The sequence below is a fragment of the Ursus arctos genome, unplaced genomic scaffold, assembly GCF_023065955.2.
Source record: "Ursus arctos isolate Adak ecotype North America unplaced genomic scaffold, UrsArc2.0 scaffold_13, whole genome shotgun sequence".
Lineage (NCBI taxonomy): Eukaryota > Metazoa > Chordata > Mammalia > Carnivora > Ursidae > Ursus > Ursus arctos.
Window position 1 is genome coordinate 37184390 of NW_026622797.1, and position 27233 is coordinate 37211622.

The 27233-nt window shown below is 38.4% G+C and overlaps 1 protein-coding gene across 3 annotated transcripts in view; it reads right to left on the reverse strand.

The window, feature by feature from the left end:
• Nucleotides 1-27233, reverse strand: part of NKAIN2 (sodium/potassium transporting ATPase interacting 2) — a 941569-nt gene that overhangs the window by 23126 nt on the left and 891210 nt on the right. For all 3 annotated transcript variants that reach the window (XM_057311072.1, XM_044386300.3, XM_057311073.1), the window contains exon 5: nt 3905-3965. In XM_057311072.1, the coding sequence (XP_057167055.1) occupies nt 3905-3965 (61 nt within the window). The remainder of the gene's footprint in view (nt 1-3904; nt 3966-27233) is intronic.

Sequence of the window (27233 nt, forward strand, 5' to 3'; positions counted from 1 at the left end):
TTCCCGTAGTTTCCCTGGAGGCTTCTGCCTCCGAAGCCTCCCGGCTACACCAGCTGTAAGGGCTGCACTATCAAAATGGAGCGCAGAGCTGGGCCGCTTCAGACTGACGTCAACATACCTTAATTTCCAGTTTCCAAAACTGAGCCCTTATCCCTCTCTCTCTCCTGCCCGTTTTCAGCATAGTGACAGACCTAAAACTGCCCTCTGTTCCTCACGAGGCTCTGAGGAATGCAAACTTATCTAACTTGGCAAGCAGGTGGCTAGCACGGCCGGCCTCCTGCCGGTCTTCTGCTCTCTGAATGCTTCGTTGCAGATCGATAGGATAGCAGGTAAGAGCAGACAATCCTGAGCCCCCTTTCCTGTTTACACATACAATGAACTTCTCCCGTACTTCAGGCCTTACTTTCTGAGAGCCTTTTTTTTTTTTTTTTTTTGCCAAGCCAGAATGCTTTTAAGGGATCAAAATAATTTTCTCTAGAATATGATTACCAAAAATCAGACAGAAATTTCCAACTTTTTACTCTTGAGGATTTAGGCAGTGTCTGCAGGTGAGCAGACAGACAAATGATGGAGACAATAACACAAGAGAAATATCAATCCAAAGCATTGTGTTCAACAAATACTCACAATTTAATCCTGTGTGTAAATGACCATAGTAAATGAACCTAACTAGACAGAGAACTAGCCCAAATGAGCATCTCCTCCAGGCTGGTTAGGAGTTCCTCGAATGTCTAAGGTAAGTATCAGTCTATTTGGTTCACAAACAAACAAGTAGTTCATCTGAACCACTGAGCAAAAAGACTAAAATGAGAAAACTTGTTTATGAGGAGTCGACTTGGGATCCGTATTCATAAAGGCAGATAAGGGGTCATGGTCAAAATACACATAAAGATATTAGCACCATTTTCTGGAGTTTTTTTGAAAACAGTTTATTAGATGCTTGAAAGAAAAACCTGACTTTCCAAAAGATATTTGTGATTTCATATCCCCTTGGATTTACATGGCTTTGGCTAAAACTTGACAGAGGTTGGAATTCTCTACGCTGAGTTCCTCAGCATTCCAATTCTCTGGAATATTAAGATTTCTTATGAAAAAGGGTTTTGTGTTCAAATGTTTGGGATATTCACTTTTAATTTCTGTAACTTAATGCTTTAACATCTACAGAATGACCACTAGTTATTCCCAAGTCAACCCTGGCTCCCTTAAAACATCTGGAGAATTTAGGTACCCCCAGACCATCTCCTCTAATAGTCACAGTGAACATGGGCTCAAACTTAGCTAGCCAGTCCTAAAACGTTTACACTGCCTTGCCCATTCCTTTCTGAGGAAACTGCAGTAAAGGTGCTTGGCCAACAGTTCTGCTCTCTCTCTCTGCCTCATGACCCTTCCCAGCGGCCTTGTATGGGTGCTGTGTTCTCCCTGGGAAACTGTGAGCATAATAAAACTGTAGAAATCTTTCTAGTTTCTCCCTGTGATTTGCGTCTGGCTTCACCCAAGTAGTATGGTTAAAACAAAATTGTAGATGAGGAAAAATCAGCCATACTTTACCACAAAAGCCTCAGAGTTGTTAATATGTAAACGTGCATTCTAAATTTTCAGTGTCACACTTTCTTAGCTTTGGAATCTTTCCGAGCGGTATATCTTACGGAACTAGCATTTCTGGGGTCCCCTTTGGGAGGCACTCTTCTGGAGAGATACTGATTATCTGTCCAGGAGATTTGGTGTGTCAGTATTTTCTGAAGATAAAAATGCACTGACATCATAGTGAAATGAAACCAAACATTATAGTTGAAGGAAAGCTCAATTGCCATATGAAATTTGGGCTTGCCCTTCACCAAGGATTTGGCACAAAGACACAAAATGATAATATTTGAATTCACATAGGTTGTAGAGTCCATATATTTTAAAATCCATACATTTGTACCCTTCCTAATCTTTGAATAAGGCTTTTGTGCATAAGACAAGCGCTTGTGAGATATCTTCTCAAGTGCATTCATTAGGCACCTCAATCTCCACCTGTCTAAATAGAACCTATTGTCACATCCCCATTCTACTTCCCTCAAATGACATTTCCATTTAGCCATTCACTTGTACCAGAAACCCAGGAAGCTGTCGGTCCTTCTTTTACACAGAACCCATCCATCACCCAGGAATCACGTCCTGTTAGCGTGTTTCTTACCAGATGCAGCCTCTCCATTTCTAATACAGAGATGTCCAGACCCTCATCATCTTGTATCTCAGTCATTTTCATGATGTCCTAACTAGTCTCTCTTTCCCTCATCTTGCCCCCAACAAGTCTTTCCTTCATACTGATACCAATGGGATTTTCTAAAGCACGTTTCTGATTATGTTATTCTTTTTTCATAAGCTACCTGCCAATCGATTTGCTGTTACGCTATATACAAAATAAAGTCCAAACTCCTTACTCTGTCATGACCATTTGTCTACTGACTCATTCATGCTCTCTTTTGCAATCTTCTCTGGAAATACAGGTACAATTCAGTCATATTAGGCTGGCGGCTCTGCCCCCACATGGCAGGCTGTGAGATGCCGTGGTGCTTTTTCATCTTTTGCCTCAGATCACCTTATTCACATCAGCTACCCAACAATATCTATCCATCTTTCAAGATCATGCTCAAGAGTGTCTTTCTCTATGAAACCATTCCTGGTCCCTTTCCCATCTCCCCACAATATACACTCTGCAGATTTTTATTATACTTACGTGTTCACATGTTTGTTTTTCCCTACTAGCTGGTGAATTCCTAGAGGTAAAAGCTTGTGTGTTATGAACCTTAAAATCTCCAAAGCCTGACATAACACTTGATATACTGAGGAGTATTACACAAATGATGTTTTTAGTGAAAGGACCATCATTTCTTTTAACACACAAAATAACTATGTACTGTATATTCCTGATTTTACATTACGTATTACTGTGATAGAAAAAGTGCCTCCTCTAAATTGATCACCTGGTACTACTCCCACCTTTCTAGTATGACTGGAAAGTGAAGAAGAAACACATATTTCTCTTTGGAATTTTTCCTTTACAGAGCAGTGGATCTCATCTTTTGTCTTGAAATCCCAATCATTATGAATATTTTTGGAAACCAGAAAAAAAAGAAAAAAGATCTCCAACTCTGATTTTTTTCTTCCAAGTAAATATAGCTACCTAGGCAAGTATCCATGATAGTACCATGAGCATAGAAGTATTCTTCCAGTCCTCCTATTTCAGATCCTTAGGGGGTAGGAACGAGTGACACCTTCCATCTGCCATGTTTAGAAGAGTGAAACACAATGGAGCCACTTAGGGCTTGGAAGAGGGTACCGACATCTAAATTCTGGATCAACCAATAGGCCTCAAGGCTGAGACTCTGACAGAGAGTGATAACTATTTGCATCAAATTATAGGAACAAAAAGGAAATATGAGTATTTGGTTTCCTGAAAACACATTTCTTGAATTAATCTGAAGTCATTTCTTGAAAATTTTAAGAACCATTCCAAGTTGTTGATTGTTGGGAATTTTAGTCCTGGGTGAAACTGATTAGGTATCAATCCTTAATAAGGGTTTATAAAAAGAAAGCAAATTAACCACACTTAAAAATCATTTCTGTCTTTAATTCCCCCTCTTTATTCTCTACTAGAATTGTTATAAGAGAAACACATCTTTAAAAAAATACCTTCAATGAAATGAAAGAAAAATGTTTTCAAAATGGGTAATTCTCCATTTTCTCAATATGCTGGATACTTTTATGAAAACACTTTAGTCCGATAGATACAAAAGGCTTATCCTCTGTTCCAATGATGTGTTGGAGGATATTGTCTGAGAAGTGGCAAGGCTAGGTAGGAGGCAGTAAAGGAGATGCTTTGAACTTGAAAGAAACAGAATAGAGCTTTAATACTTACAGCTGTCCTCTTCTTCAGTTATACATTTCACAACATAACAGGCGTAGATGAACCCTGCCAGCTGAAACAAAACAGAGATGCTTTAGACAGGAGGCAAAGGCAACGGGACTGGATCTCACTGGGGGAGTAGCTTTTCAAAGGCAGGCAGTTTATGACTCGCCAGAGTCAGTGTTCCAAAATGGTGGTTCTTCACACTGAATCTAGACTTCATTGTGGATTCTTGATTCAAGCGATGCTTATCTTCCTTATAAATCAATACATTGTTCCTTTTTCTCTGAACTGTGTTTATGTGTAAGATTTGTTCATTGCCAGACAATCTAAAACAAATTATTTTAGGTGCGGGAAAAAAATTATGGTCATTTGTTAATGGAATAACATTTGCTCTTGTGCCAATCAACTTCTAATTTACTTTCATTAGCCAAGAGCCTTAGATTCTAAAATTAGACTCTCATCATCTATTAGAAACATGCTTTGAGAGAAAAATATTGAGATTTTGTGGTATGCTGCATTGACAATGTGTAAGTAAGAAAAACGTTGATTTAGACCCGTAACAGGAACCCGAGCATGCTAACCACAATTAGGATGACATGTTACAGAGAAGCGATGGGTGGATACCTGTAGGTAAGACATATCACAATGCATTGAATTTGGATTGTACTCATCACATCATCCTTTCTGAAACATACTGCAAAAAGGTCCCTATGGTCAGAGAAGTCTTTGCTCCCTGAAATTATTAAGGAGCACAGCAAAGTTCTTTGATATCTAGTCCCTCAGATAGAGTGGTTTTGTATTTCTTTGTATCAGTAAAATATTTATTTAGTGAAATTATGAGTGCTGGTGAAAGTATGGAAAACTCATATAATTTCCTGATAGTGGCATTCCCCCCCCCCCAAATATTCCTGTTTGGGGGAACCCTTAAAGGATGGAACAGTGATGAAGATTATTCTCAATGACATTTCAGAAAGGCATTGATCTGGTTGAGAACTGACTGCAGACGACAATATTTGGGACACTATTTGGCATGGGGAAGGGAACATCAGGAAATCCTGCAGTCTTCCAGCAGGAAGCCAAGGCACAGGGCAAGAAGGAGCTGCTGTGAGAAGCCTAATGAAGTTGTTTGTCATTAGTTGACAGTGATCTTTCTGGAAGATGTGAGTGGAACACTTTAAGTCAGAGGATACACTGATAGGTATTTAATGAGCATAGTATTATCTGGAGAAAAAGAGGGGTCCAGTTAAAAGAGAAACTAGAAAATCCCTAATTTGGATTTGAGGGAGAAAAGAATATCCTGGCGGATTCTAGATGTCTCCAAAGAGAACTGGCATGAGATAAAACAGCGGTGACCCTGCTTGGGGGAGGAACGGATGAGGAAGAAGACCCCCGAAACACATTTTTCAAGGGCTTTTGTTTTCACATCCTGGACAAGAGGGAATGTGTACCCTTCCACTCCTGAATGTAGTTTTTAAACCAGTACACATAATGGAGAGCTACGTAAGATTACCACTAATATATTAAGTTAGTTTTCTTAAAAAAAAAAAAGGATATCGTAGAAAAATCATCAAATTAACATTTTTCTCTTTAAATTATATGTTGCTATGGGCAATAAAATAGTGGTAGCAAGAACTCTTTCCTTATAGGATAGAATCATCAGGCTGATTTTACAGGCTTATTTTTAAAGGACAGGGCGGTTTTAGAAACTTGGCTTTAGCTAAGATTTTGATTTGACCAAACAAATTACATAGTAATTTGAACATTTTCATAGGTACTGAAAAAATAGACAATACTAACACTTCTTAGTCTTTTATCCACCAGGATCCATGAAAATGCTCTAATTGAGTGAGTCAATCCCATGGGTACTCTGTCACTACTTAGTACTTGGATCTGACTGTGGCTAGTTAAAGAGGCTGTGGTTTTGGTTAAGTCCCTTGGGTACTGCCTATATAGCTCCTTTCCTTCCTCCACAGGAAGTCCTTACCATCCTTGGCTAAATGCTCTCCATTTATCAATAATTTATGTCTTCTTTTCAGTTTTAAATACTGACTACTTGAATTATCTATGAAGCAACCTTTTCCTAGTCACAAACTTTTCTTTTGATTTTCACTCATCACTTCATTACTTCTAAATGAAAATCTAGGTAGAGAGCATTGATAAATTCTGAGACTCAGGGCCAATAAATTTAAACTTCTCATTAAAGTGTCACTAGATTCTGGATTATTAAGTGTACTGCTCTCCCAGAATGCAGCCAGGCACTGTATTCTGCTTACCAGTGATCTTTTAATTGTATTCGGTTGCATTCTTTAACTATCAGGGGAACTCCTTTGATATAAAAGTAAATCCTGCTGCATTTCATTACAAAAACTTGCTGATTAAGAGAACTTTAGCTTTTAAATTGGTCACCTCTAAGTACAAATGGAAATTAGTTTCCCCCAAATTAATCAAGATTCATAAGCCTCTGTTATCTTACAATTTTCCTATACCATATAAATTTATAATTTAATTTTTACTCCATACTAATTTATAAAATTTACTTACAGACAGGGGCTTCAAATCATTTGTAACAACTCTGAATGCTTCTTTTAATGTGCAACTCCTATAATTATATGTGGGCTACAAAGACAAACTTAAGCCAGGGTTTCTCAACCTTGGCAACATTGACATTTGCGTTGGGTAATACTTTTTTGTAGGGTTTGTTGTGAATTATAGGATGCTTAAGCAGTAACAGCCTACAATCAATCCAGTTGACAACTGAGACAATTACAAATGTCTGTAGACATTGCCACGTGCCCCTTAAAGGGTGAAATTGCCCCAAGTTAGAGTCACTGTTTTAGATGTAGTCCTATCTTCAAGGAATTTGCAATCTTGTAGCTGGGATGCACATATAATTATAACGTGAGGTAGATTAAGATGAGTGTCACGAGGAAGGAAGAAAATTGAATGCGTACGATGTGACAAACAGTAAACTGCGTCTTTTCACGCATTAGCTCATTAATTCCCACCACCGCCCTTGGAAGAATGTCATATGTATTTCTGTAGAGGAGAGGTAATGGATCTTGCTTTTCTGGAGTAGGTACATCGAGTGGGAGAGGTGTGGGTTGTGTTCGGAGAAGAGTCTGTTCCACCTGAGTCTAGTTCCACCTGAGACTTTGGGGATCCCATACCAAAGCAGTGGAAATAGAACCTGTGAAGGCAGATTAGGGCTATGACTGGAGGGTCTTGGGGGTGTGTCAATTGCAAATCTAACTATGTCATTTTCTACACAATACACTTTAGAATCACCTCATCTTCATGGATGAAGAAGATGTGATACACACACAGACACACAGACACACAGACACACACACACACACACTGGAATATTACTCAGCCATCAAAAAGAATGAAATCTTGCCATTTGCAACAACGTTGATGGAACCAGAGGCTATTATGCTAAGCGAAATAAGTCAATCAGAGAAAGACAAACAACATATGATTTCACTTGTATGTGGAGTTTAAAAAACAAAACAGATGAACATAGGTGAAGGGAAGGAAAAATAAGATGAAAACAGAGAGGGAGGCAAATCATAAGAGACTTTTAACTCTAGGAAGCAAACTGAGGGTTGCTTGAGGGGAGGTGGGGGGGGATAGGGTAACTGGGTGATGGGCATTAAGAAGGGCACTTGATGGAATGAGCACTGGGTGTGATATGCAACTGATGAATCACTAAGTTCTACCCCTGAAACTAATAATACAGTATATGTAAACCAAAATTGAATTTAAATAAAAAAAATTAAAAACCCATGCACTTCCAAAAGATTAAAGTTGCATGCTTAACTTCAAAAAAAAAAAAAAAAAAGGAACACCTCATCTACTGATAAGGTAGAAAAATTTTCATGGAATACAAATCCTTTCTAATGTGATCCTTAGCTTCCTTTCTAGCCTCATTTCCCACTACTCCTAGTCTTGAAATTGATGCCAATAGTAAGCTGTTGGTAGCCTGCCAACCTATATAAGATGGTTTCATTCTGTTAACTCATTAACCCATTCTGCCAACAAAGCATGTGCATGCCCTATACCTCCCTGCCATCTCCACTCACCCTTGCACCTCTGAGTAACTCTAACTCATCCTTTAAGACTGAATTAAAGTACAGTGTCCCCCAAGAACTGGCAATCCATTGATTGGATAGGTTGCAGGGTTGGTACTTTGGAAATAGAACTTGAGAGATGGGAGGGCTTTCAGAGGGAATAATGAAGGGAAAGGCGAGGATGTCTTCCAAGCAGAATTCAGGAAAACTCTGGGAAGCTGTGGATTATGCTCAGGGAGGAGCAAGCAGCCTGGTTTAGAGGAGTTTGGGCAATGGGAAAGGAGTAATGGTGCAAAAATTAGAGAACAGTGACCCATGTTGTCAAAGTAGATCCAAGTACATGGAGTTAAGATAAAATTATTTTACTTTGTTCTTTATTTAAAGATAACTAGAATAATAATGAAAGATACCAGTGGTATTGTATTAGGCAAACATACAGTCATTCATATATATATATATATATATATATATATATATATAGCAACAATAAGATATTCCAGTTATTTTAGTTTTGGCATTCAAAGCAGAGCTAAGGCTAAATTTTTTTTTTTATTCATCGTTTCACCTTGATACATCTAATATGATTTGTTCATCTCTAATTCACCTGATAGGGAATTCATATCTCTTGATATCATTACTGGCTGAAAGGAAATGATATTTTCTCTCTATAACTAATCAGATTAAAATTCTTTTTTGTATCTACAAACCAAATTATGATTGCATGTCCCAGAAACTCACTTAGAAACTAATAGATAAGAGGAAACCAAAGCCTTTTGGTAAGTATTTAAAAAGATTCAATTGTAGTAATTGAAAATGTAACAACCTTAGTGTTTAAAAATACTATCTTCTGGATTTCTCTTTCCAGGAACTTGGAGTACGCATAGCTGTCCCTAACCCTTCCACTAAGTACAACTGAAAAAAACAGGACATTTTATATATAACAAACATAGGAAGATTCTGAAAAGTAGAAAGAATGTAGACTGGCTAGGAATCTTAAGAGCCAAGGAAAATGGGAACGAGTTCCCTATTTTTCTTTCATTTTCTATATACTAGACCTGGAGCTGAAAAAGCTCACAACTTAGAAATGCCAACACGCACATATCCAAAAACCCTAATAAAAGCCAAAGGACCAGGAAAGGGACAGCCTAGTAAGACAAAATTTTAAGACAATAATAGCTCTTCTTTCGTCAACACCACAGGAAAATCCATAGTCCCTTTCCTCACCCACAGCAGCAAAGAGTGGAGGGCCAAGACTCCTCCCATCACCATGCTGGAGGGTCTGAGATGTGAGGCAGAAAGCTGGACTTGCATTCCTGTCAGGAAGGAGGAAGACCCTCTCCCTAGTGTCGGATAGAGAGCACATGGGGAATCTAGACTTCTAGCCTCACTCTGTAGTAAGGAGGTATACTTCCTCCAAAGAAAAACTCAGGTGGTGTTGGGGACATCTAGTGGAGAATCAGGATTTTCACCCATGCCCAGCAGTAATGAAGGCATTCCTCTGCCTCCATGGTGTCAGACAAATCAACTGGGAACAGTAACAAGGTGCTGGTACCCCGTCACCCCCCCCCCCCCCCAGCCATAGAGATAACAGTGACAACCGCATGGGGAGCAGGAGCTTCCCCTGTCTCCCAGCCTTAATGAGAAGCCCTTCCCTACTTCAGTTTCAAAGAAGGATAAGTGGAGAACCTGGACTTCTAGCCCACTTGGCAGTAATGAGTGTGCATCCCCCCTTCCCCTGCCAAAGCAGAGTATCAGAAGAAGCCAGCTAAAAGAAGGTTTAAGAAAGATCTAGAATCTTAAAGCATAATATCCCTAATGTCCATGTTTTAATTTAAAGTACTCAACATGCTAATAAGGAGGATCTCAAACTGAATGAAAAAAGACAATCAGTGGAAGATAACACAGAGCTGAATGACAGAGATGTTAGAACCACCTGTCTGACAAATATTTTAAAGTAGTTATCATAAAAATGCTTTGACAAGCGATTATGAACACATCTGAAATAAATTTAAATAATAGTCTCTGCAAGGAAACAGAAGACCTAAAGAAGAACCGAATTGAAAATTTGGAGCTGAAAAATATGCAATAACCAAAATAATAATAATAAAACAACTCAACTCCAGAATGGAAAAGAATCCATGAACTTGAAGATAGATCTGATATGGACAAGAGAGAAAAAAGTAGATTGAGAAAAATGAACAGAGCCTCAGGGACCTTTGAGACCATAATAAAAGAGTTCACATTTGTATCATTGGAGTCCTGAAATAAAAGCAAAAGAGAGCAGTACTGAAAAAGAATAGTGGGCAAAAACTTCCTAAATTTGACAAAAGATGTGAAGTTACATGTTCAAGAAACTGAGTGAAGCCCAAACAGGATAGGCCCCAAAAGATTCATACCAAGCAAGACATATGACAGTCAAAATGTGAAAAATCAGAGACAAAACTCTTGAAAGCAGAAAGAGGGAAGTACTTATGTACACCGTTCTGAAAAAATGGTTTGTGGGTTTCTTTAAAAACTAAACATACAACTACAATACAACCCAGCAATTGCACTCCTGGCCATTTACCCCAAAGGAATGAAGACGTGTTCACACAAACAACTATACACTAATGTTTATAACAGCTTTATCCACAACAGGCGAGAACTGGACACAACCCAGATGTTCTTCAGTGGGTGAATACTTAAACAGTGGTGTGTCCACATCATGGAATACTCCTCAGCAATAAAAGGAAGGTACTATTGATATATACAGCGACCTGTATGAATTTCTATAGAATTATGCTGGGTGAAAAAAAACAATCCCAAAAGGTTATATACTGTATAATTCCACTTACATAACATTCTTGACATGACAAAATTAAAGAAACAGAGAACAGGTTAGTGGTTGCCAGGGCTAAGTTAGGTGGGAGTCACGGAGAAGTGGGACGTGGTCATAAAGAGGCAACTGGAGGGATCCTTTTGGTCATAGAAGTTCAGCACCCCGACTGTGTCAATCCCCATAGTGATACCGTGCTATAGTTTTGCAAGATGGTACCACCGGGGAAACTGGGTAAAGGGTAGACAGTCTCTCTCTGCATTATGTCACACAATTGCATGTGATCTATAATGATCTCACGGCGAAAAGTTTAATTTAAAAATACCGTATTTTAGGCAACTATTATTTATGGTAAAAAACATTTGTATTATAACTTCTAAATTTGCAAATATACGTAAACATGGTAGATATACTTGTTTTCTTAAGTACAGAGACACATTTTAATTCAGAGCCTTTAGACCAACAGAGAAGTCTACAAGAGTTTTTGAGGTTGATACTACATAGAATCACTGTTCAACACTCTTCTTTGGGGGGTGCCTGGGTGGCACAACGGTTAAGCGTCTGCCTTCAGCTCAGGGCGTGATCCCGGCGATCTGGGATCGAGCCCCACATCAGGCTCTTCCGCTATGAGCCTGCTTCTTCCTCTCCCACTCCCCCTGCTTGTGTTCCCTCTCTCGCTGGCTGTCTCTATCTCTGTCGAATAAATAAATAAAATCTTTAAAAACAAAAAAACAAAAAAACAAAAAAAAAAAAAACCACTCTTCTTTGCCTGGGGTTAGAGATGGGGGTAGCAAACACTATTTTTTATTTGCGATTATCTCTTTCTCAAATAAATTAGTTTTATGTTTCATTTATATCAAATCATCTATTTTTGATCTGAGTTCATAATTCAGATGCTATAAGCCCGTGCTTTTTGTAATATGAATTTGAACAGAAGGATATTATACCCTCACAAAATATACTTTAAAGTTGCAAATGATTTTACTTGCTCTTTTGTGTCTTACTCCATTTACATAATTCGAGATTGCTTCAGCAAAGGATTCTAATATGATTATATCAGTGTTATTAATGAAGGTCTTTTATATAACATATTTCTTACGTGGGCTGGTGTATCATCTATCTTGTCCACCAGACGATTCTTATCCCATACTATTCCACTGACTGGACTGTTAGAAAGCATGTTGCAAATTTTCTTTGCTACGGCTAATCCAGGTGCAGTTATCAACCTACCTACAATAACTCATGGAGGATTGCCTTTAGGGCTATTGTGAACGTTCACAGCCTACTGAGTCAGAAAAGCTTTTCAGAGGATCAGAAACATATCTTAATACCAGCCTTTAGGTATTGTGCCGCATCACCAAGCATGACTGTATTAAACACTTTTTAAAAGATTAAATAAGAGTAGACGCACATGCAAACTTGTACTATCTACTTAAGGCTGGGAAATGGACTGAACCAAATGCCAACGCTGGCTTAACCAATAATTCCCATTATAAACTGGCCTCTGGAGACTGGTAGATTTCTTCAGGCCAAACTTACCAAAAAGTTATCTGAGTTCAAGGGAGTTCAAATGGATTAGTAAATTTGGCAGAGCAAATGATATTCAGGTGGGGTAAAAGGCAACTAATAAAATTCAAATGTCATGATGGTGAATACCTCTTTCAGAGTTTAAATATCAAATTAGTTTTAAAAACTGTATCGAGAGCAGTAGTTCAACTGTTCTCTACATATGCCAGTTGGGAGGTGATCAAAGAAATACTATGTAATGCAATACAGCTGTCACAAAATGCCTTCAGTTTTTGAGGTAGGAGCCATAAAAAAGTCCTTAACCAAAACTGTTCATTGAAAATAACTGGGTTATGTCGTACACCTAAAGCTAATACAATATCATATGTTAATTACATCTCAATTTAAAAAAAGCGATTAGGAAATGCAAAATGCAACCTATCAATAACACCCCACTATTTCAAAAGTAACTCTAAATTTAAGACTGTATAATATAATCAGGACCCTGATTAATTATAATGTAGCATTTGAGAAAGAAAATGCAGTTTAAAAATGTTCTGTAAAATATAAGCAATTAATATTGTCCCGCAAAAAAAAATCAAAGAAATTAAGTACATAATTCCTTTGTGAGAAAATGGTTCAAGTAAAATAATTTTTGCTCAGAGATAACAAGGAACTGAAAGCAAAATTAATGATACAAATAAGACATATGCAGAAATAAATTAGCCCAACTTAGTTATGTCAACATGGATAGACAAGGCTAACAATGTTCACTGTATTTCATTGGAGGAGCGAGCTGTCCCAGTGATGAAGATGGGAATACAAGGCCGGATTCTTCTGAAGAGATTTTGCAATACTAGTTGCAAAAATAACCTCTTTTAAAAAGGTGCTAAAACTATGTTCACATTTTTTTTTCAGAGGGGTTACATTACAAGGAAAGGTAGAATATACAATGCCCCTGGTCCTGCGGCACGTATTACAACACTGTATTTCAAGAAATCATAAATGACATCATGACATGAATATATATATATGTATATATATATTCAGTATAGATATATATATTCATGATGTCATTTATGATGTGGAGACTAAATACTGAAATAATAAATGACATCATAAGAATATTTATATTATATAATATATATATGGAGACTATACACTGGCTCTGTGTCTGATTAGAGACCTAGACTCTGAAAAGAACAATGATAAAGAGATCAGTTCAAAACTGAGGGCCAGTTCCAATGGGCATGCTTTAGGCATCTCACCTTAAGTCCTATTCTGCAGGATATTTAAAAATTCTTTTTTTTTTTTTAATTTTATTTATTTGACACAGAGAGAGAGGGAGCACAAGCAGGGGGAGCGGCAGGCAGAGGGAGAAGGAGAAGCAGGCTCCCCTGCAGAGCAGGGAGCCCAATGTGGGGCTTGATCCCAGGATTGACCTGAGCCGAAGGCAGTTGCTTAACCAACTGAGGCACCCAGGCGCCCCTAAAAATTCTTGAGGAAGGACAACAATGATCTGATGATCAAAGTTTGTCATTAATGGAGGATGCCTATACAAGTAGTGTGGTCCTAGGTTATCTGAAGAAAATTACTTTTTCTAGAACTAGGGAGGCAAATAGCCTCACTTCCTTCTGGTCTTGTCCTCAAAATGCTGACAGTGTTCAATGATGGTACCATAAATAAGAGAGATACCCAAAGGAATTGTAACCACACTGTAATGGGAGACAGAGAAATGAGATAGGATGAGAAAACTTCCTGGATCATTGGAAGTTCTTAATAAACTTTGTGATGATGCTGATGACAACACAGAACTTCCCATGCAAGCTGATGGTTGACTGCTTCCTGGGAACATCAGTGAGGACCAGACGACCTCTGTGATCACTTCACCTCAGAGATTTTATAATGAAGTAATGCGTAAATTATCATTGTTTAGAAATGAAGATTTGAAGTGCATTCAGATGTCTCCTGTGCAAATAAGCTGTTAAACTAGCATTTGTCAAAGGGCAACATGAACACACCCACCCATGCTTGAGTAGTAAATATTCTGTATTTTTTCTTGTTAAAGTAACTCTGATGAAACACAGTGAGCCATCTAATGTTTTGGGAATGATGAATAAAAAAATTATTTTTGGTTTCTAAGATTCTGTCTCGTTCACATTTCTCAGGGACTCTGGGGTCATGTAGGATCCTTAGAATAATACAGCTACATGGGGGCACAAGGTTTCTGTCTGGATAGAAGGCATTCCTTCCAATTTCATCTGACGATACTAATTAGACGAGATCCCACTAGACACCTTTCTGGAATTGACCCAGTTGTCATCTTCCAGTTAGAAGGGACCTTCCATTTAGGTGTTTGTTTACATAAGGGGCTGAGTCAAGAAATATGCTAAGAATCATAAATCTCATTAGGCAAACTACAGATCTGACCTCAAGCTCTTTGCTGGCTCTATGCGTGTTTTGGCATGGCCAGCTGGGATAACCCCATGGCTTGGAAGCCAGTGCTATCCTCTTACAATATATAAGAAATCCTTGGCCTAGGCTGATTGGTTATGTGGTGGGAAGTAAGAAAGAGTTAATGTTACCTAACTTTGACGAATCTTCATAAGGCATTTTTTTTCTTTTGGCAGATAATGAGTGTCAGACGAGATTGCTAAATGACAAACTCACCAATATCAAAAATAATTTATTGGTTAACATTATAGAAAAATGATGTCAACAAAAACAGAGCTCTCGCTGTACTAAGAAAGGAAAAAATGAAAAAGAAAACATCAGAATATACCACCTAGAGAGAAAAGTTGCTTCAAAATGTTACAGTAAACTTAGATGTATTACTTGGGGTTTGAAAATATAGTTAAAAGGGAAACTTAGAGCAATTGGTCCACTTACCATGGCATCTGTGGGAATAAGCTTTATGCTCTATGAAAAGGTATTTTATGTAGCATTCAATGGAGCTTGCTTCTGAAGCAAAGTACTTGCTGCAACACGAGGCAGGGGATGGTGAATGGGAGTGAAGGTAGTAACAGGAAAAGAACCCCAAGGGGAATAAGATATGGATTGGGGAAGACACAAATTTGAAGACCAGTTTTTTCCCAAAGCAATTTTAAAAGGCACAAAACTGAATCTAACTGTTACTTTTAAAAGGCCCACCTATCCATGTGCAGCAGTAGAATCTAGTTGGATTGAGTAAGTTTGGAATCAGAGCTTGGCTATGACTGGTGTTCTTCACTGACCCCTTTTTCCTTTCCATCTGAGTTACTAGAAATTCTAGATTATCTTCTTTCTACATAACCCATAGCCAATATGAGGGTGCAAGACACTATATCAACTACCTCAGACTGAAACGATTTCACTAATTGCTAGTAACAGGATTATTACCATTTGGGAATATATAAACTGTAAGTGTATTTGTGTATTTTGCTTTTTAACTTTTCCGTGTTTAAACCTCAAAACAACCAAACATCTAACTAACCCTTCGTATGGCAGGACGTAGGAAAGGAAAGGCTAGTGATTAATATTCAAGGTAACAGCATTGTTGGAATGCTCACCATATTCTGGGTATATGCTAACATCTTTACAGCTATTGTCCATCCATTCTTTCCAGAACCAAGGAAAGAGTTCTGTCACCATCTATGATTTGTAAACGAGAAAACTGAGGCTACAGAAATTAGTTGACGTCCCAAGATTAAGAGATAGAAGAAGACTTGAATCATGTCTACAAACCTGAAATCCTATATTTTCACTCTTACGAAGTATTCTTAACTTCTCCAACAGGCAAATCTGACAACATTCTCAAGTGAAGGGAACGTAAGATTCTAAGAATCAGAGTAAATTCACATTCAGGAAAAAAATTCCTAAAATTAAGTTCACCTAGTTTTCCAAGTTGGAAATCTGGACATAGAGGATAGTACTGAGCTTTGGATTGGCAGATCTTGGAAATCAGCAAGAAACAAACTGGCTGAGCTACCAGACGAACCACAGAAGCACTTAATGCCACTCATGGGAAACCTGTAGTATGCAGGAGAACTGGAGTTTTCCTCCCACTCATTTAATTATCATTTCAGTTCTCTTTCAGGGGTTCCAACTCATCATGATTTTATAGTCCTCCTCTGAATTGTTTATCTGTGTCTCTAAACAGAAGCCCAGAATGGGCTTCAAATACCGGAAGTATATTGGTGAGCCACTAATTCCCTTCAGTTTACTGCTGGTGATACCGTAAATAAAGCTGCCCTAAACATTTTCTACACATCTTTTGTGATCATGCATTTTTATTTCTCTTTAAGAAATACCTACTAGTGGAATTGCTGGGTCATTGCAGGGTAGGAGCCTGGTGGTTGGAAGTGGTCTGAGCCTCTGGAAATAATTAGCAGACAGTACAAACTGGCTTCTTCAAGAATATAGATTGCTATAATCCAAATTTTAGTTTTATTTTTAATTTTTTGGTACGTTTGTACAACGTGATCATCTTCTCAACATCTCATTATACCTGAAAGTAGTAAAGTCTTGCTATGCATTCATATATGAATAGTACTTTGGGGAACTGAAGGAATCAAGGTGACAGTGTACAAAGGTGAGATGTAAAGAGATAACTGAGAATTCAGTTAAAATAAGAGTGGAGTTAAAGGCATCTAAAAAGACCTCCTCCCAATCCCCCCAGTGATATTGGAGAATACATTGCGTATGGTATGGGAGTTTGGGCTTTCTTTTAATCCCCCAAAATATGTCGATCCCAGTAGATTGGAAGACTTTCACTGGAAAATGAATAAGCATTATGTCCAACACTTAGTAGGTTCTCAAAAATTAACTAGTTCCTATTTTCACCTAGTTCCAATGTTGTCTCTTGGGTGAACTCATTTAAATAGTTACACTTTAAAGATTTCATGATTAAGTAGTGATAGGAACATACGCTTCATATAGTTTACCGGCCAATGTGAAGAGAACAATGTGAAATCGTAACTATAAACATACTTTGAGCTCCTAGGAGAAACATCTTATTTTTAATCACATCCTCCTCATCTCCAAATGTTCCTCAGACTTAGACTCTATTTAGTCTTTCCCTCAAGAAGGAAGACAGGCTTTTATTTCTTTTTTTTGTCCCCATTCCGAACTGATCATCTCAAGTGGTTTCTGCTTCTTTCCTTTCTTCTTCTTCTCCTTCTCTCCTTCTCCTTCTTCTTCTTTTTAACTTTAAGGGTGTAAAAGTTGAGAACTGTAGACTAAATTAGAATTTTTATAAAAACAGCTTCTAAAATTGAAGTGGGGCTTAGAATTGTGCCTCCTCCATTTAAAAATCTTTCAAAAAAGTACTTATTCTTTATTAGTAAGTTCATTCATATTTCTGAGCTCTAACTTCCTCGATTTGTGTCAAACTAATTCTATCTGGATTATCAGTTCTTATTTTCTCCCTCTAATTATTATATCATTAACATTTTCTCATTATCCACTTGTCAAAAATTATCAAGGAGAGTACAACATTGATGATTTCATTAAGGAAGCAAGAAGAGAAGAGAAAATAAAAGAGAGGAAAGGATTTGATAAGTTTGTAAAGATATAAAAAAAAGATTGCTTGGGAATGGCCCCCATGCAGGGATTATTTTTTAATTTGTTATTTTAAAATTGTGATCTAGATGCTATAAGAACCAAGTTTTCATTCTTTTAAGTCAGCATATTAGTATTTACGCTGACTTGTAGTTTTTCCTCCACTCCAGGAAAATACGTGTTCCATCACATTATTCTTTTTTAAATTACATTTGAAAAGATACAAAGGAGCACACTCTTCATGACCACAGCATCAGAAATCAGAGGGAGAGAACGTCATCTGCTTTTTTCTTATCTTTAAAGATGCCGCCATTATTAGCTGTATCTCCTAGAAAAGTGAGGCTTGATGACAATCTATCCCCTCACTTTACCTTAATGACTTCAAAACCATTGAAATCTCATTGTTGAATGTCACTGCTGGGTGCATTTGTGTGTGTGTGTGTGTGTGTGTGTGTGTGTGTGTGTGTGAATGTGGGTTTTAAGACAGAAAGAAATACAGTGTAAGAGAGTACATTCTGTTGATTTTCATGATCTTTTATGAAGGTGGATTGAATTCTTTTAATATTAGCCCAGTCTGCTTCTGCAGATCAACTTTCTAAAATTAAGACAGTTTAGAGATATTTTTTCTATACCTACATCCCCCCGCCGTCTCAGATGTCCCCATCTAGAATTCGTAAGATTCCTTCTCAATTTTTCTTCAGAGAGCTGATCCCCAACTACTTGCAACTTCACTGTCTCTGTCATAGACCATATTCCAACTTTACAGCTTCCTGAAAAGCAGGGAGACTGCAGTTCATCATCTCCGATGAACGTATTCAATCTGAGAGTCTTGGTGAATCATAATAATTAACATTTATATGGTACTCATTCTGTGCCAGACACTGTTCCAATGTAAAGTCTCTTACGCCTCACACTTTATGAGGTAGCTATAATGATTATGCCCTCCTTATAGATGAGGAATTTGGGGGATAGAGAAGTTCAGTGACTTCTTTGAGGTCACCTGCTAGTTAATAGTAGAGCCCTGGCTGGTTCCAGAATCCAGGCTCCTTATGAGGCTGTGCTGCCCGCTCAGCCCAGGACCCAAAAGGCTGCCTTCTCCTTGGCACTGTGGATTTTTAGAATATCCACCTCATGGACTAAAATTTCTCCCTTGAAATATAGCTGTTTAGGAAAGTAAACATAAATAAATACCAAAAAGTATAACTTTCCTTCTGGGCTTTAACATTATATATTTACTAAAATCTTATACAGAAAATACATTTGCTGGGGCGCCTGGGTGGCACAGAGGTTAAGCGTCTGCCTTCGGCTCAGGGCGTGATCCCAGCGTTACGGGATCAAGCCCCACATCAGGCTCCTCCGCTATGAGCCTGCTTCTTCCTCTCCCACTCCCCCTGCTTGTGTTCCCTCTCTTGCTGGCTGTCTCTATCTCTGTCAAATAAATAAATAAAAATCTTAAAAAAAAAAAAAGAAAAAAAAATTCATTTGCTTATAAATTTTTAGGCTATGAAAAAACTTTGCCCACGTGACAGTATATTTCCTTGATTACACTTTATTTTGCAGAGGTAAAAATTTCAGGCTCATAGCAACTATTCCTATGTATTATTGACATTTAATGAAACACTTAAGCCTTTAACCTAAACTGTACATCTATGAGTAAGGTGACATGAACTATAACAAAGATGAAATATGGACACCTAATACAAAAAAGGAACTTTTAATTTTCCTAAAGGTAAAATAACTGAGAAAAGAACCACTTGGTACAAAAATACTTAAAGAATTATTAATATAGAGTGCCTGTAATTTGAAACTTGATACTCTAGTTATTGTTAGAGAAATTAAAAATTACAAACCACAGTTTTATCTCTTAGAAAATATAGTATAATAGAAAGATGTCATAAAAATGAGATGTATAATAACATATTTAGGGTCTATTAAAAGTAAAAGACAAGGCTATCCCAGAGATAAAATGCAGGGCCCACCCTCGGGAGCCTACACTATGTGGGAAGGCAGGGAGCACACGCACACGCACCATCACGCGCAGCTTGAGTCGGGGGGGACCACGTCGCAGCGATGGTACACTCTTTTATTACCTTTTCATTCCCTTTGCCACTATCATGGGGTGACCTCAGTGATTAAAAGGCAGATGAAAAAAGAGGTGAAAAAACCCACTTCCTATTCTCAGTTCTTCTAGCCCAGAATTCCGGCTCTTTTCCCAATTCAATAATGCCAGTCTCAAGTATAGTGCCTTCGGTAAAAATCGAGCGTAGGGTAGGAGAAAGCCAAGGGCACCGGCATTATCAGAGAAAATTCAATGATAGACTGTTGGAGAGAAAAATGAAGTTCACAGTTATACAAAAATATCGGTGGAGGCTTCACGAACAATTTAGACAGATTAGGTTTAATCTTTTCTCACAGGATGGACTGAGTGTGAACAGAGATCTCTGCATATTGTTTCAGGACCAAAAATCCTTAAAAGCCAAACTGCAAGTGGATTCAGAAGGATGAGGGTTGATTTTCTTCTCTGCCAGAGATGCTAGCCTCAGCCACAAGGAGCAGAGTATTGAAGTGGACACAGCAAGGGGCATTCTCACATTCCGGAATCCTCCTAGGCTAGACCACTTCAAATTTCTGTTTTGGTTCTCTTGGCCCTGACTCTTTAGATGCTATTGGTACTTTAGGAGCTTGACCTCTGTAAGGGAACAGAAACGTTCAGGATAGTAAAAGAAAAAAAAAATCTTTATTTCAATTAAACCAGGGTCAAGAGGGTTCTGAAGCTGCCCAGTGCAATCACCCTGACTGGTACAGTGTTATCACAGCTAACATGGCAGGGTCACCGCTCAAGCCGAATGAACGATTGAAGCTACAGGCATTTTCCCCCTTCAAAGATAATGTCCTCTTTATGTTCATGTGGAATTACAATACATTCTTTCATGATAAGCTGCAGTTTTACCTGTATACAACTATAATCTAGTCAAAGAGCTTTTGGGGGAAAATAAAATGGGATTAAACAAATAATGTAATGTTTTCTGGGTGGTCAGAGTTTCCTAAATAATTCAGAACTTGAATATATTGTTTGGAGAGGACTTCAATTTCTAATGCAGGTTTTTAATCTGTCCTGGATCAACTTCTTAGGTAAAATGATTAATCCAATGGAGGAAAACAAAGTTCCTTTGAGGAGATTAAAGACTGGCTTTGTCCCAAGAAAGCTGCAAATGAGGGTTCAGAATGATTGGGCTCAATTAGCCTCCTGGGAGAGTGGCAGATGCAGAGCTCACTTCTGAGTTCCACTTTTGCTCAAAAATTTTCTGAATACCCACTCTTGCCTTTACTACTCAGTCCATTGACTACTTAATATTCTAAAATCCCATAGTTAGAAGAGATGAAGCATTTTCCTTCACGGAAGTAAAGAATGTGCTCAAATTATTTGATTATCAAATATTGACTGAGTCCCTTCCATATGCTGGGTCCAAGAGTAGCAGGAGTACAAAAGATTGAGGGGTCAGGAAATCAAACCTTTCTCTTTCTGTCTCCTTTCGAATTGGAAACTGAACTTTAAAAAATTATCACCAGAGTCCTTGGCAGTATCTCTGAGCTCCATATTGTGTTACCAACCGTCCACCAGACATCTCCTCTTTGGTGTCTTAGTAGATATCGCAAACTCACCATGCTCAAACGAAACTTCTGCTCTTCTCCCTAATATTTGAGTGCAGCCACAGCCTTTCCGTTTCAGGTGATGACAGTGCTATCCTTCCAGATTAAATCCTATGCCTGTGGACTCATCCCTGGTCTTTGTTCATGCCACAGAACCAACCCATCAGGAAGTTGCTGTAGGGACTGCCTTCAAAGGATGTCCAGAATCTGACTCCTTTAACCACAGGGTCTCCCAGATCTAAGTTGCCATTTCTCTCAACTGGATTGCTGCCATAACCTCCTAAGTCACCTCCCCACTTCCCACCATTTCCCCTTCACCTGTAATCTACTTGCAACACAGCGGCCAGCATGATCATTTAAGAATGTACATTAGATTCTTTGTTCAAACCCTCTCTGGCGTTCCAGTTTACTCAGAGTAAAGGCCCAAGTCATTGCGATGGCTCCCAAATATGGCATAATTTGTCCCCGCATTACCTCTCTGACTTGATCCTGACCCCTTGCTCTTCTTGCTCACTTTCTTTAGCTACCATGAGCTTTCTTGCTATTACTTGAACAAACAGACCCATGGCAGCCGTTAGGCACTGGATATTCTCTCTGTACGTCCTTCCAGTTTTGTTCAAAAGTTACCTTCTCAATGAGGCTTATTTTGACTACTCTATTTTAAACTGCTCCTTCCTTGGCACTCTCAATACCTCTCATCATTGTCTGTTATTTTTCCATAGTAATTTCATCTGAGTCATAAGTACGACCTTTTTATTCCATTTCTAAAGTTAATGTGTGGTTGATTTGGGTTATTTTGGCACTAGTAATCCGGATAAAAATTTCTGGGTCTGTTGCCTTTTGGGGAAACTGAATATAAATTGTAATTTGGTTCTGGTATTCCGCTCGGAGAAAACTCCCCCCAAATTTCTTCCATATTCAAACTCACTTCCAACCTTGTTCACCCTGAAGGCCTATGATCCCACTTCCATTCTAGTCTTCATCCTCCATAGGTGATTCTTCCCTGTGGTTCAGATGCTCCACTCTCCTGCTTCCTTTCTCATCAGCTACCTTTGCCTCCACCTCTACCCTTACATGTCCCCATTCTACTGAACTTTTCCCCTCCAAAAACAAAAACACTAAATTATTTAAAGTCTTCCATTGATCTCTCTTTCCCTTCTTCTTCCACTCCCCACTCCACCTCTTCCTATTTACAGCCAAGCTTTTTGAAGGATCATTCTACCCTGCTCTTCATATGTCTTTCATTCCACAACCCAAAGCAATCAGGCTTCCACTTTCTCCACTCCATTAAAACTCTTCTACGCTGATATCCAATGACTTTCAGGATGCTAAGCCCACGGACCTTTACACCTTATTTTACTTGGCTTGGCTTTAGTTCACTACTGTTAAAAAACTCCCAGAGTCTTAACATTCTCACATCCCTCAGCTTTAGTGACAATAGTCTCTTTCCTCCCCATGTATCAATACATTTCAGTCTCCTTTCTGGGTTCTCATGAACGCTAGGTAATTATCATTCCACAGTTGTCTCCTGGCCCCTCTTCGCTGGGCACCTCACATACTTCTGTATTTGTTCTCATAAGCGCGCTGTCCATGTGCAAGCTCACTTCTGCTACTAGGTCTTGCAGACTGCTGTCACCTTGCCCGTGGGCATCACCGCTTGAGTGAGCTGCGGGCGTCTCAGATGCACCCTGTGTAGCACTCAGTCCTCTTTGCTCTCAACTTTGGCCCTCCTCTCTTGCTCCCTATCTCAGTGAAGAGCACGGTTATTCATTCCGTCATATCAGCCCGAATCTCAGAGATAATCATTGACACCTGCACCCTTGCCTCCAACTTATTAAGCCCCATTTCTACTTACTATGGATCTATAAACTCGGTTCTTGTTTTTCCAACCACACTGCCACTGCTTTCGTTTGGGACCTTGCCATTTCTTGCACAGTGTACTGTAATAGGTTGCCAATTCATTTTCCACAGCGCTGCCAGAGAGCTCTTTCTAAAAATGCAATCCTATCACGTCAGTCTTCTTTTTAAAAAAGTCCTTCACTTTCCTTCAGGACAACATTCAAACTTTTTTTACCTGGCATAGGCTGTATTTCAAGATTTGCCTCCTGCCTGTCGCACAACTTTATTTCTATTGCCTAGTCACACTGAGCGACCTGAAGTTGTTCATAAATTCCATCCTAATAACTCCCCAACAGCTAACAGCTGTTGCCCCCTCTTGTTCCTTCTGCCTGAAAGGGAACAACTGCATTCACCTTGAGAACTTTTCCTGTTTGTTCAAAACTCAGCTTAGATGTCATCTCCTCAGTCTTTGTTTGGGGTCCTTAGTTAGTGAGGCAAACCCCTTCTTTTTAAAATTTAGTTTAAATCTCACTAAGTTCAAAATTAAGCTATGTTCACTAAAAAAAAGAAGAACTAGAAAGAGAAAAATAGAAATTACACTTCTGCCATTTACTTTATCTCTGCTAACATGCTCTTGTCTATCCTATCCTGTCTATCTGTCCAATAAAATGTATATATCATACACATATAAAACCACAGTTTGAAAAAAATGTTAAATGCCATCATATTAAATATACTGTTTGAAACCCACTTCTTTTCCCTCAGCAAAATATTGTGAACACCTTTCAATGACAAGGAATAGAACTCTTGATCATTTTTTAAATGTTTACTTATAGTCCATTCTATAGATGAAGCATAATTCACTCAGTCCCCTATTATTTTCAGGTAGCTTCAATTTTTTTTTGATTAAAGATTCTATTAAAAACATACATATTGGTTCAATTATCAATTATTTCTTTAGGACATGTTAGGAATGACATTGCTGCATCATGGACACTAACACATTTCATAGCTTTTGCCAAATTTCAGTTAATCCTTCTATAAACAATTTCAAGCTGTATTTTAAACACAGCTTAAACCAGGTAAAGCCTATAATACTTTTTGAATTACTTCAAAGGTACAGGTTCTTCAAAATGCCTTGTGTGAAGAAATTGTCTTAGACAACACATATTTTTCTCTTGGTTCTTGAAGAAATTAGAAGCAAGGGCTGTTGGACTGGTCAAGATGCCCATGGAGTCAGGATTGTTAGGGCAGTCATAGAGGGTTCTGAGAAGCTTTAAAAACAGAACATGGTGAGAAGAGCCATTCCCAGATTTCCTCTTGTTCCCTTTCCTTCCCAACTTGATAGTTTTCCTGATGTGGCAAAAGGAGGATAAGCTGTGGATATATATATATTTTTATATTATTTAAAGAAAAGGGACAATTTGGTGTAGGTTTGAAAGAAAGCCCTAGTGAGGGCATCAGCTAGAAAACAAGTGAGAATCATTGAGCTAATGTACCAATTAGTCCTCTGGAGGTTTAATAGCCTTTTAAGTAGCCTCTGGTGGACTTAGAACAGTCAAATGATAAGAGGTAAAATAATGAATGAGAGAGCAGTTAACAAGAGAAGGCAGACTTCAGGCAGTAAAGAGAAAAGGGGGAAAAATAAAAAGGAGAAGAAAGGAGATTAAAATGTGTAAATTATACAATGAAATCTTGAAATGGATGATATTGAGGCAGTTAAAATAAAAGATACTGTCATCCAGAAAAATGGAAGCCAAACCTTTTAATACCTCACTCCAGAAGGTCCAATGCTGTAGGAAAATGGGATGGGACAGTAAGGTGTTTGGCGGCACATTGTTCACAGGTAGGTAGCTAGAATTTTGCTGAAAAGATTAGTGAAGTTTTATCACCTCCTTTCTCTGAAAGACTCAAATGAGTTCAAGAGTGTGATGGAGACCAAGAGGTAGGAAACAGAAAATTTCCAAGGGGAAGAGCAGCTGGCGTGAGAGGCGGAGCGGAGACCAGCTGGGAGGAGGGCTGGAGTTCCACCCAGGTACCAGCGATGAGGGCATCATATTGCAGGATTTAGTTGGGCGTTTTTGACCTTAAAACTTGATGCTTTCATATATTTAAAAGAACATGTTTGTTTGGTTAATGTTTTCCTCTTCCGTTAAAGCAAATATGTACTCTATTTTCTCTAACCCTATTGAATGTGACTGTTCTCATTTGAGGGAGCTATTGAAGTGCTGACAGAATCTGTCTCTGGAGAGGGCTGCTACCTGCCTTCAACCAAGTTGAAGATAATAAAAGAAAAAAGTTAACTCCTGAATTTCTGGAAGAAGGCAAGGTATAAAACTATGTACACCGATCCTCCCTCTTCCCCACTCCTCTACCTAAAACAAGAGTGTCAAGATAGTGTATGCTTTGGGGACCTAAAAACGGTCTGCCCAATTTATGAAATCTTTTTGTTAGACTTAGGATTAAGGGTTTGCTTTTGAAAAGCAAATAGGGCCTGAAGTTGCCAGGTAAACCCATCCATCACTTGTAATTAATCTAGCAATCTCAACTGTCCTGAATATATTTCAGTCCCTTTACTATTAAATGCGTCTGAATGAGAACAAGAAATAAGAAGAAGCAATAAAATGAATAAGTGTGTCTTTTAGGAGTGCTGTTTGAAACAGGGAAAACAATCTTTCTCATGGGGAGACATGGAAAATTCTAAGCCCATTTATAATCTTTCAAAGTTAATCAAGTTGATATTTCTATACAACAGATAAAGAAAAGACTTCTTAGTAAACAGACATTTTAAAACCTATCATTCCTCCCATTCTGAATTCTTCATTAATATGAGGAGCCATAGAGGCAGAGGGTGGGGGTTGGAGGGACAAAAACACATATAGCATGTGTGAGTTCTGTTCTGGAGGGTTTTTTTGTTGTTTGTTTAGCACTAAGCATTCTAAACATTTTTTTTTTCTTCTTCTCTGCTTTGTCTTTGGGGAATGCTACAGAAGGGTTTAATCATCTGGCTTTGGTATCTGACTGCCTAGGGCAGCTGTAGCCTTTCTTATCATTATGTCTCCCCGTGTGTCACCTTTTCCAGACAGCTATAGGATCAGGATAAGAAAAATTGTTTCTTTATGCTGTCGATCTAACAAAACCACAGGCTGCTCACAGCCCACCGAATGAATGCCTAGCATTTAAAATCGACCTGAATTAAATGAAGCAGTTGATTATAAATGCTAGACACTCAATTTAGAAACTGTGGCTTAAAGAAAGAAACAACATATGACTATGGATTGTTCGTTTTGCATGAGAGGAAAAATGTGATGTTATGACCAGAATGAAATATTTTCTGAGGGGTGAGTGAATTCCAATGATTGTGGTGACCCAAAATATCTTTGTAAATGTGATGCTACAAAATGGGCATTTAGATGGCATTTGCATCAATTTTTCTATCTCTGGAAAGAAGTACAACCCGGTAAAGGACAAGGTATAAATTCTTATTTCCTATACCATGCCAACTATTAAAATGCTGCAAATAAGACAGAGAGAAATCAAACAAAGGGGTTTTCCCCTATGTAGGAAAATTTTGAAGTATGAGTAATTAAACAACCCCTATACTTAGGAATGATTGAGAAGGTGTATTTGGTGATTGACATCTGTTTATAGTTGCCTCAAAAGTGTTGTATATGAAGGTTTTGATATTGCTTTTTTAGCTTAAGAAGCACGGTAGGATCAACACAGTCTGATTGGTTATTTTTCTGATAGTGAAGGTTAGGAGTCTGGGCTCTCAAAAGCTAAGATGGAAGGATGTTTCACAGAATGGCCAGTGAGTGCTGCTGAGATGACAGATGAGACTGATGTCTTGATGGAGAGGAAAGAACTTAGCTGACATGGCCATTTAGCATTCTCAGAGGGAAAATTTATTATTTCTCCA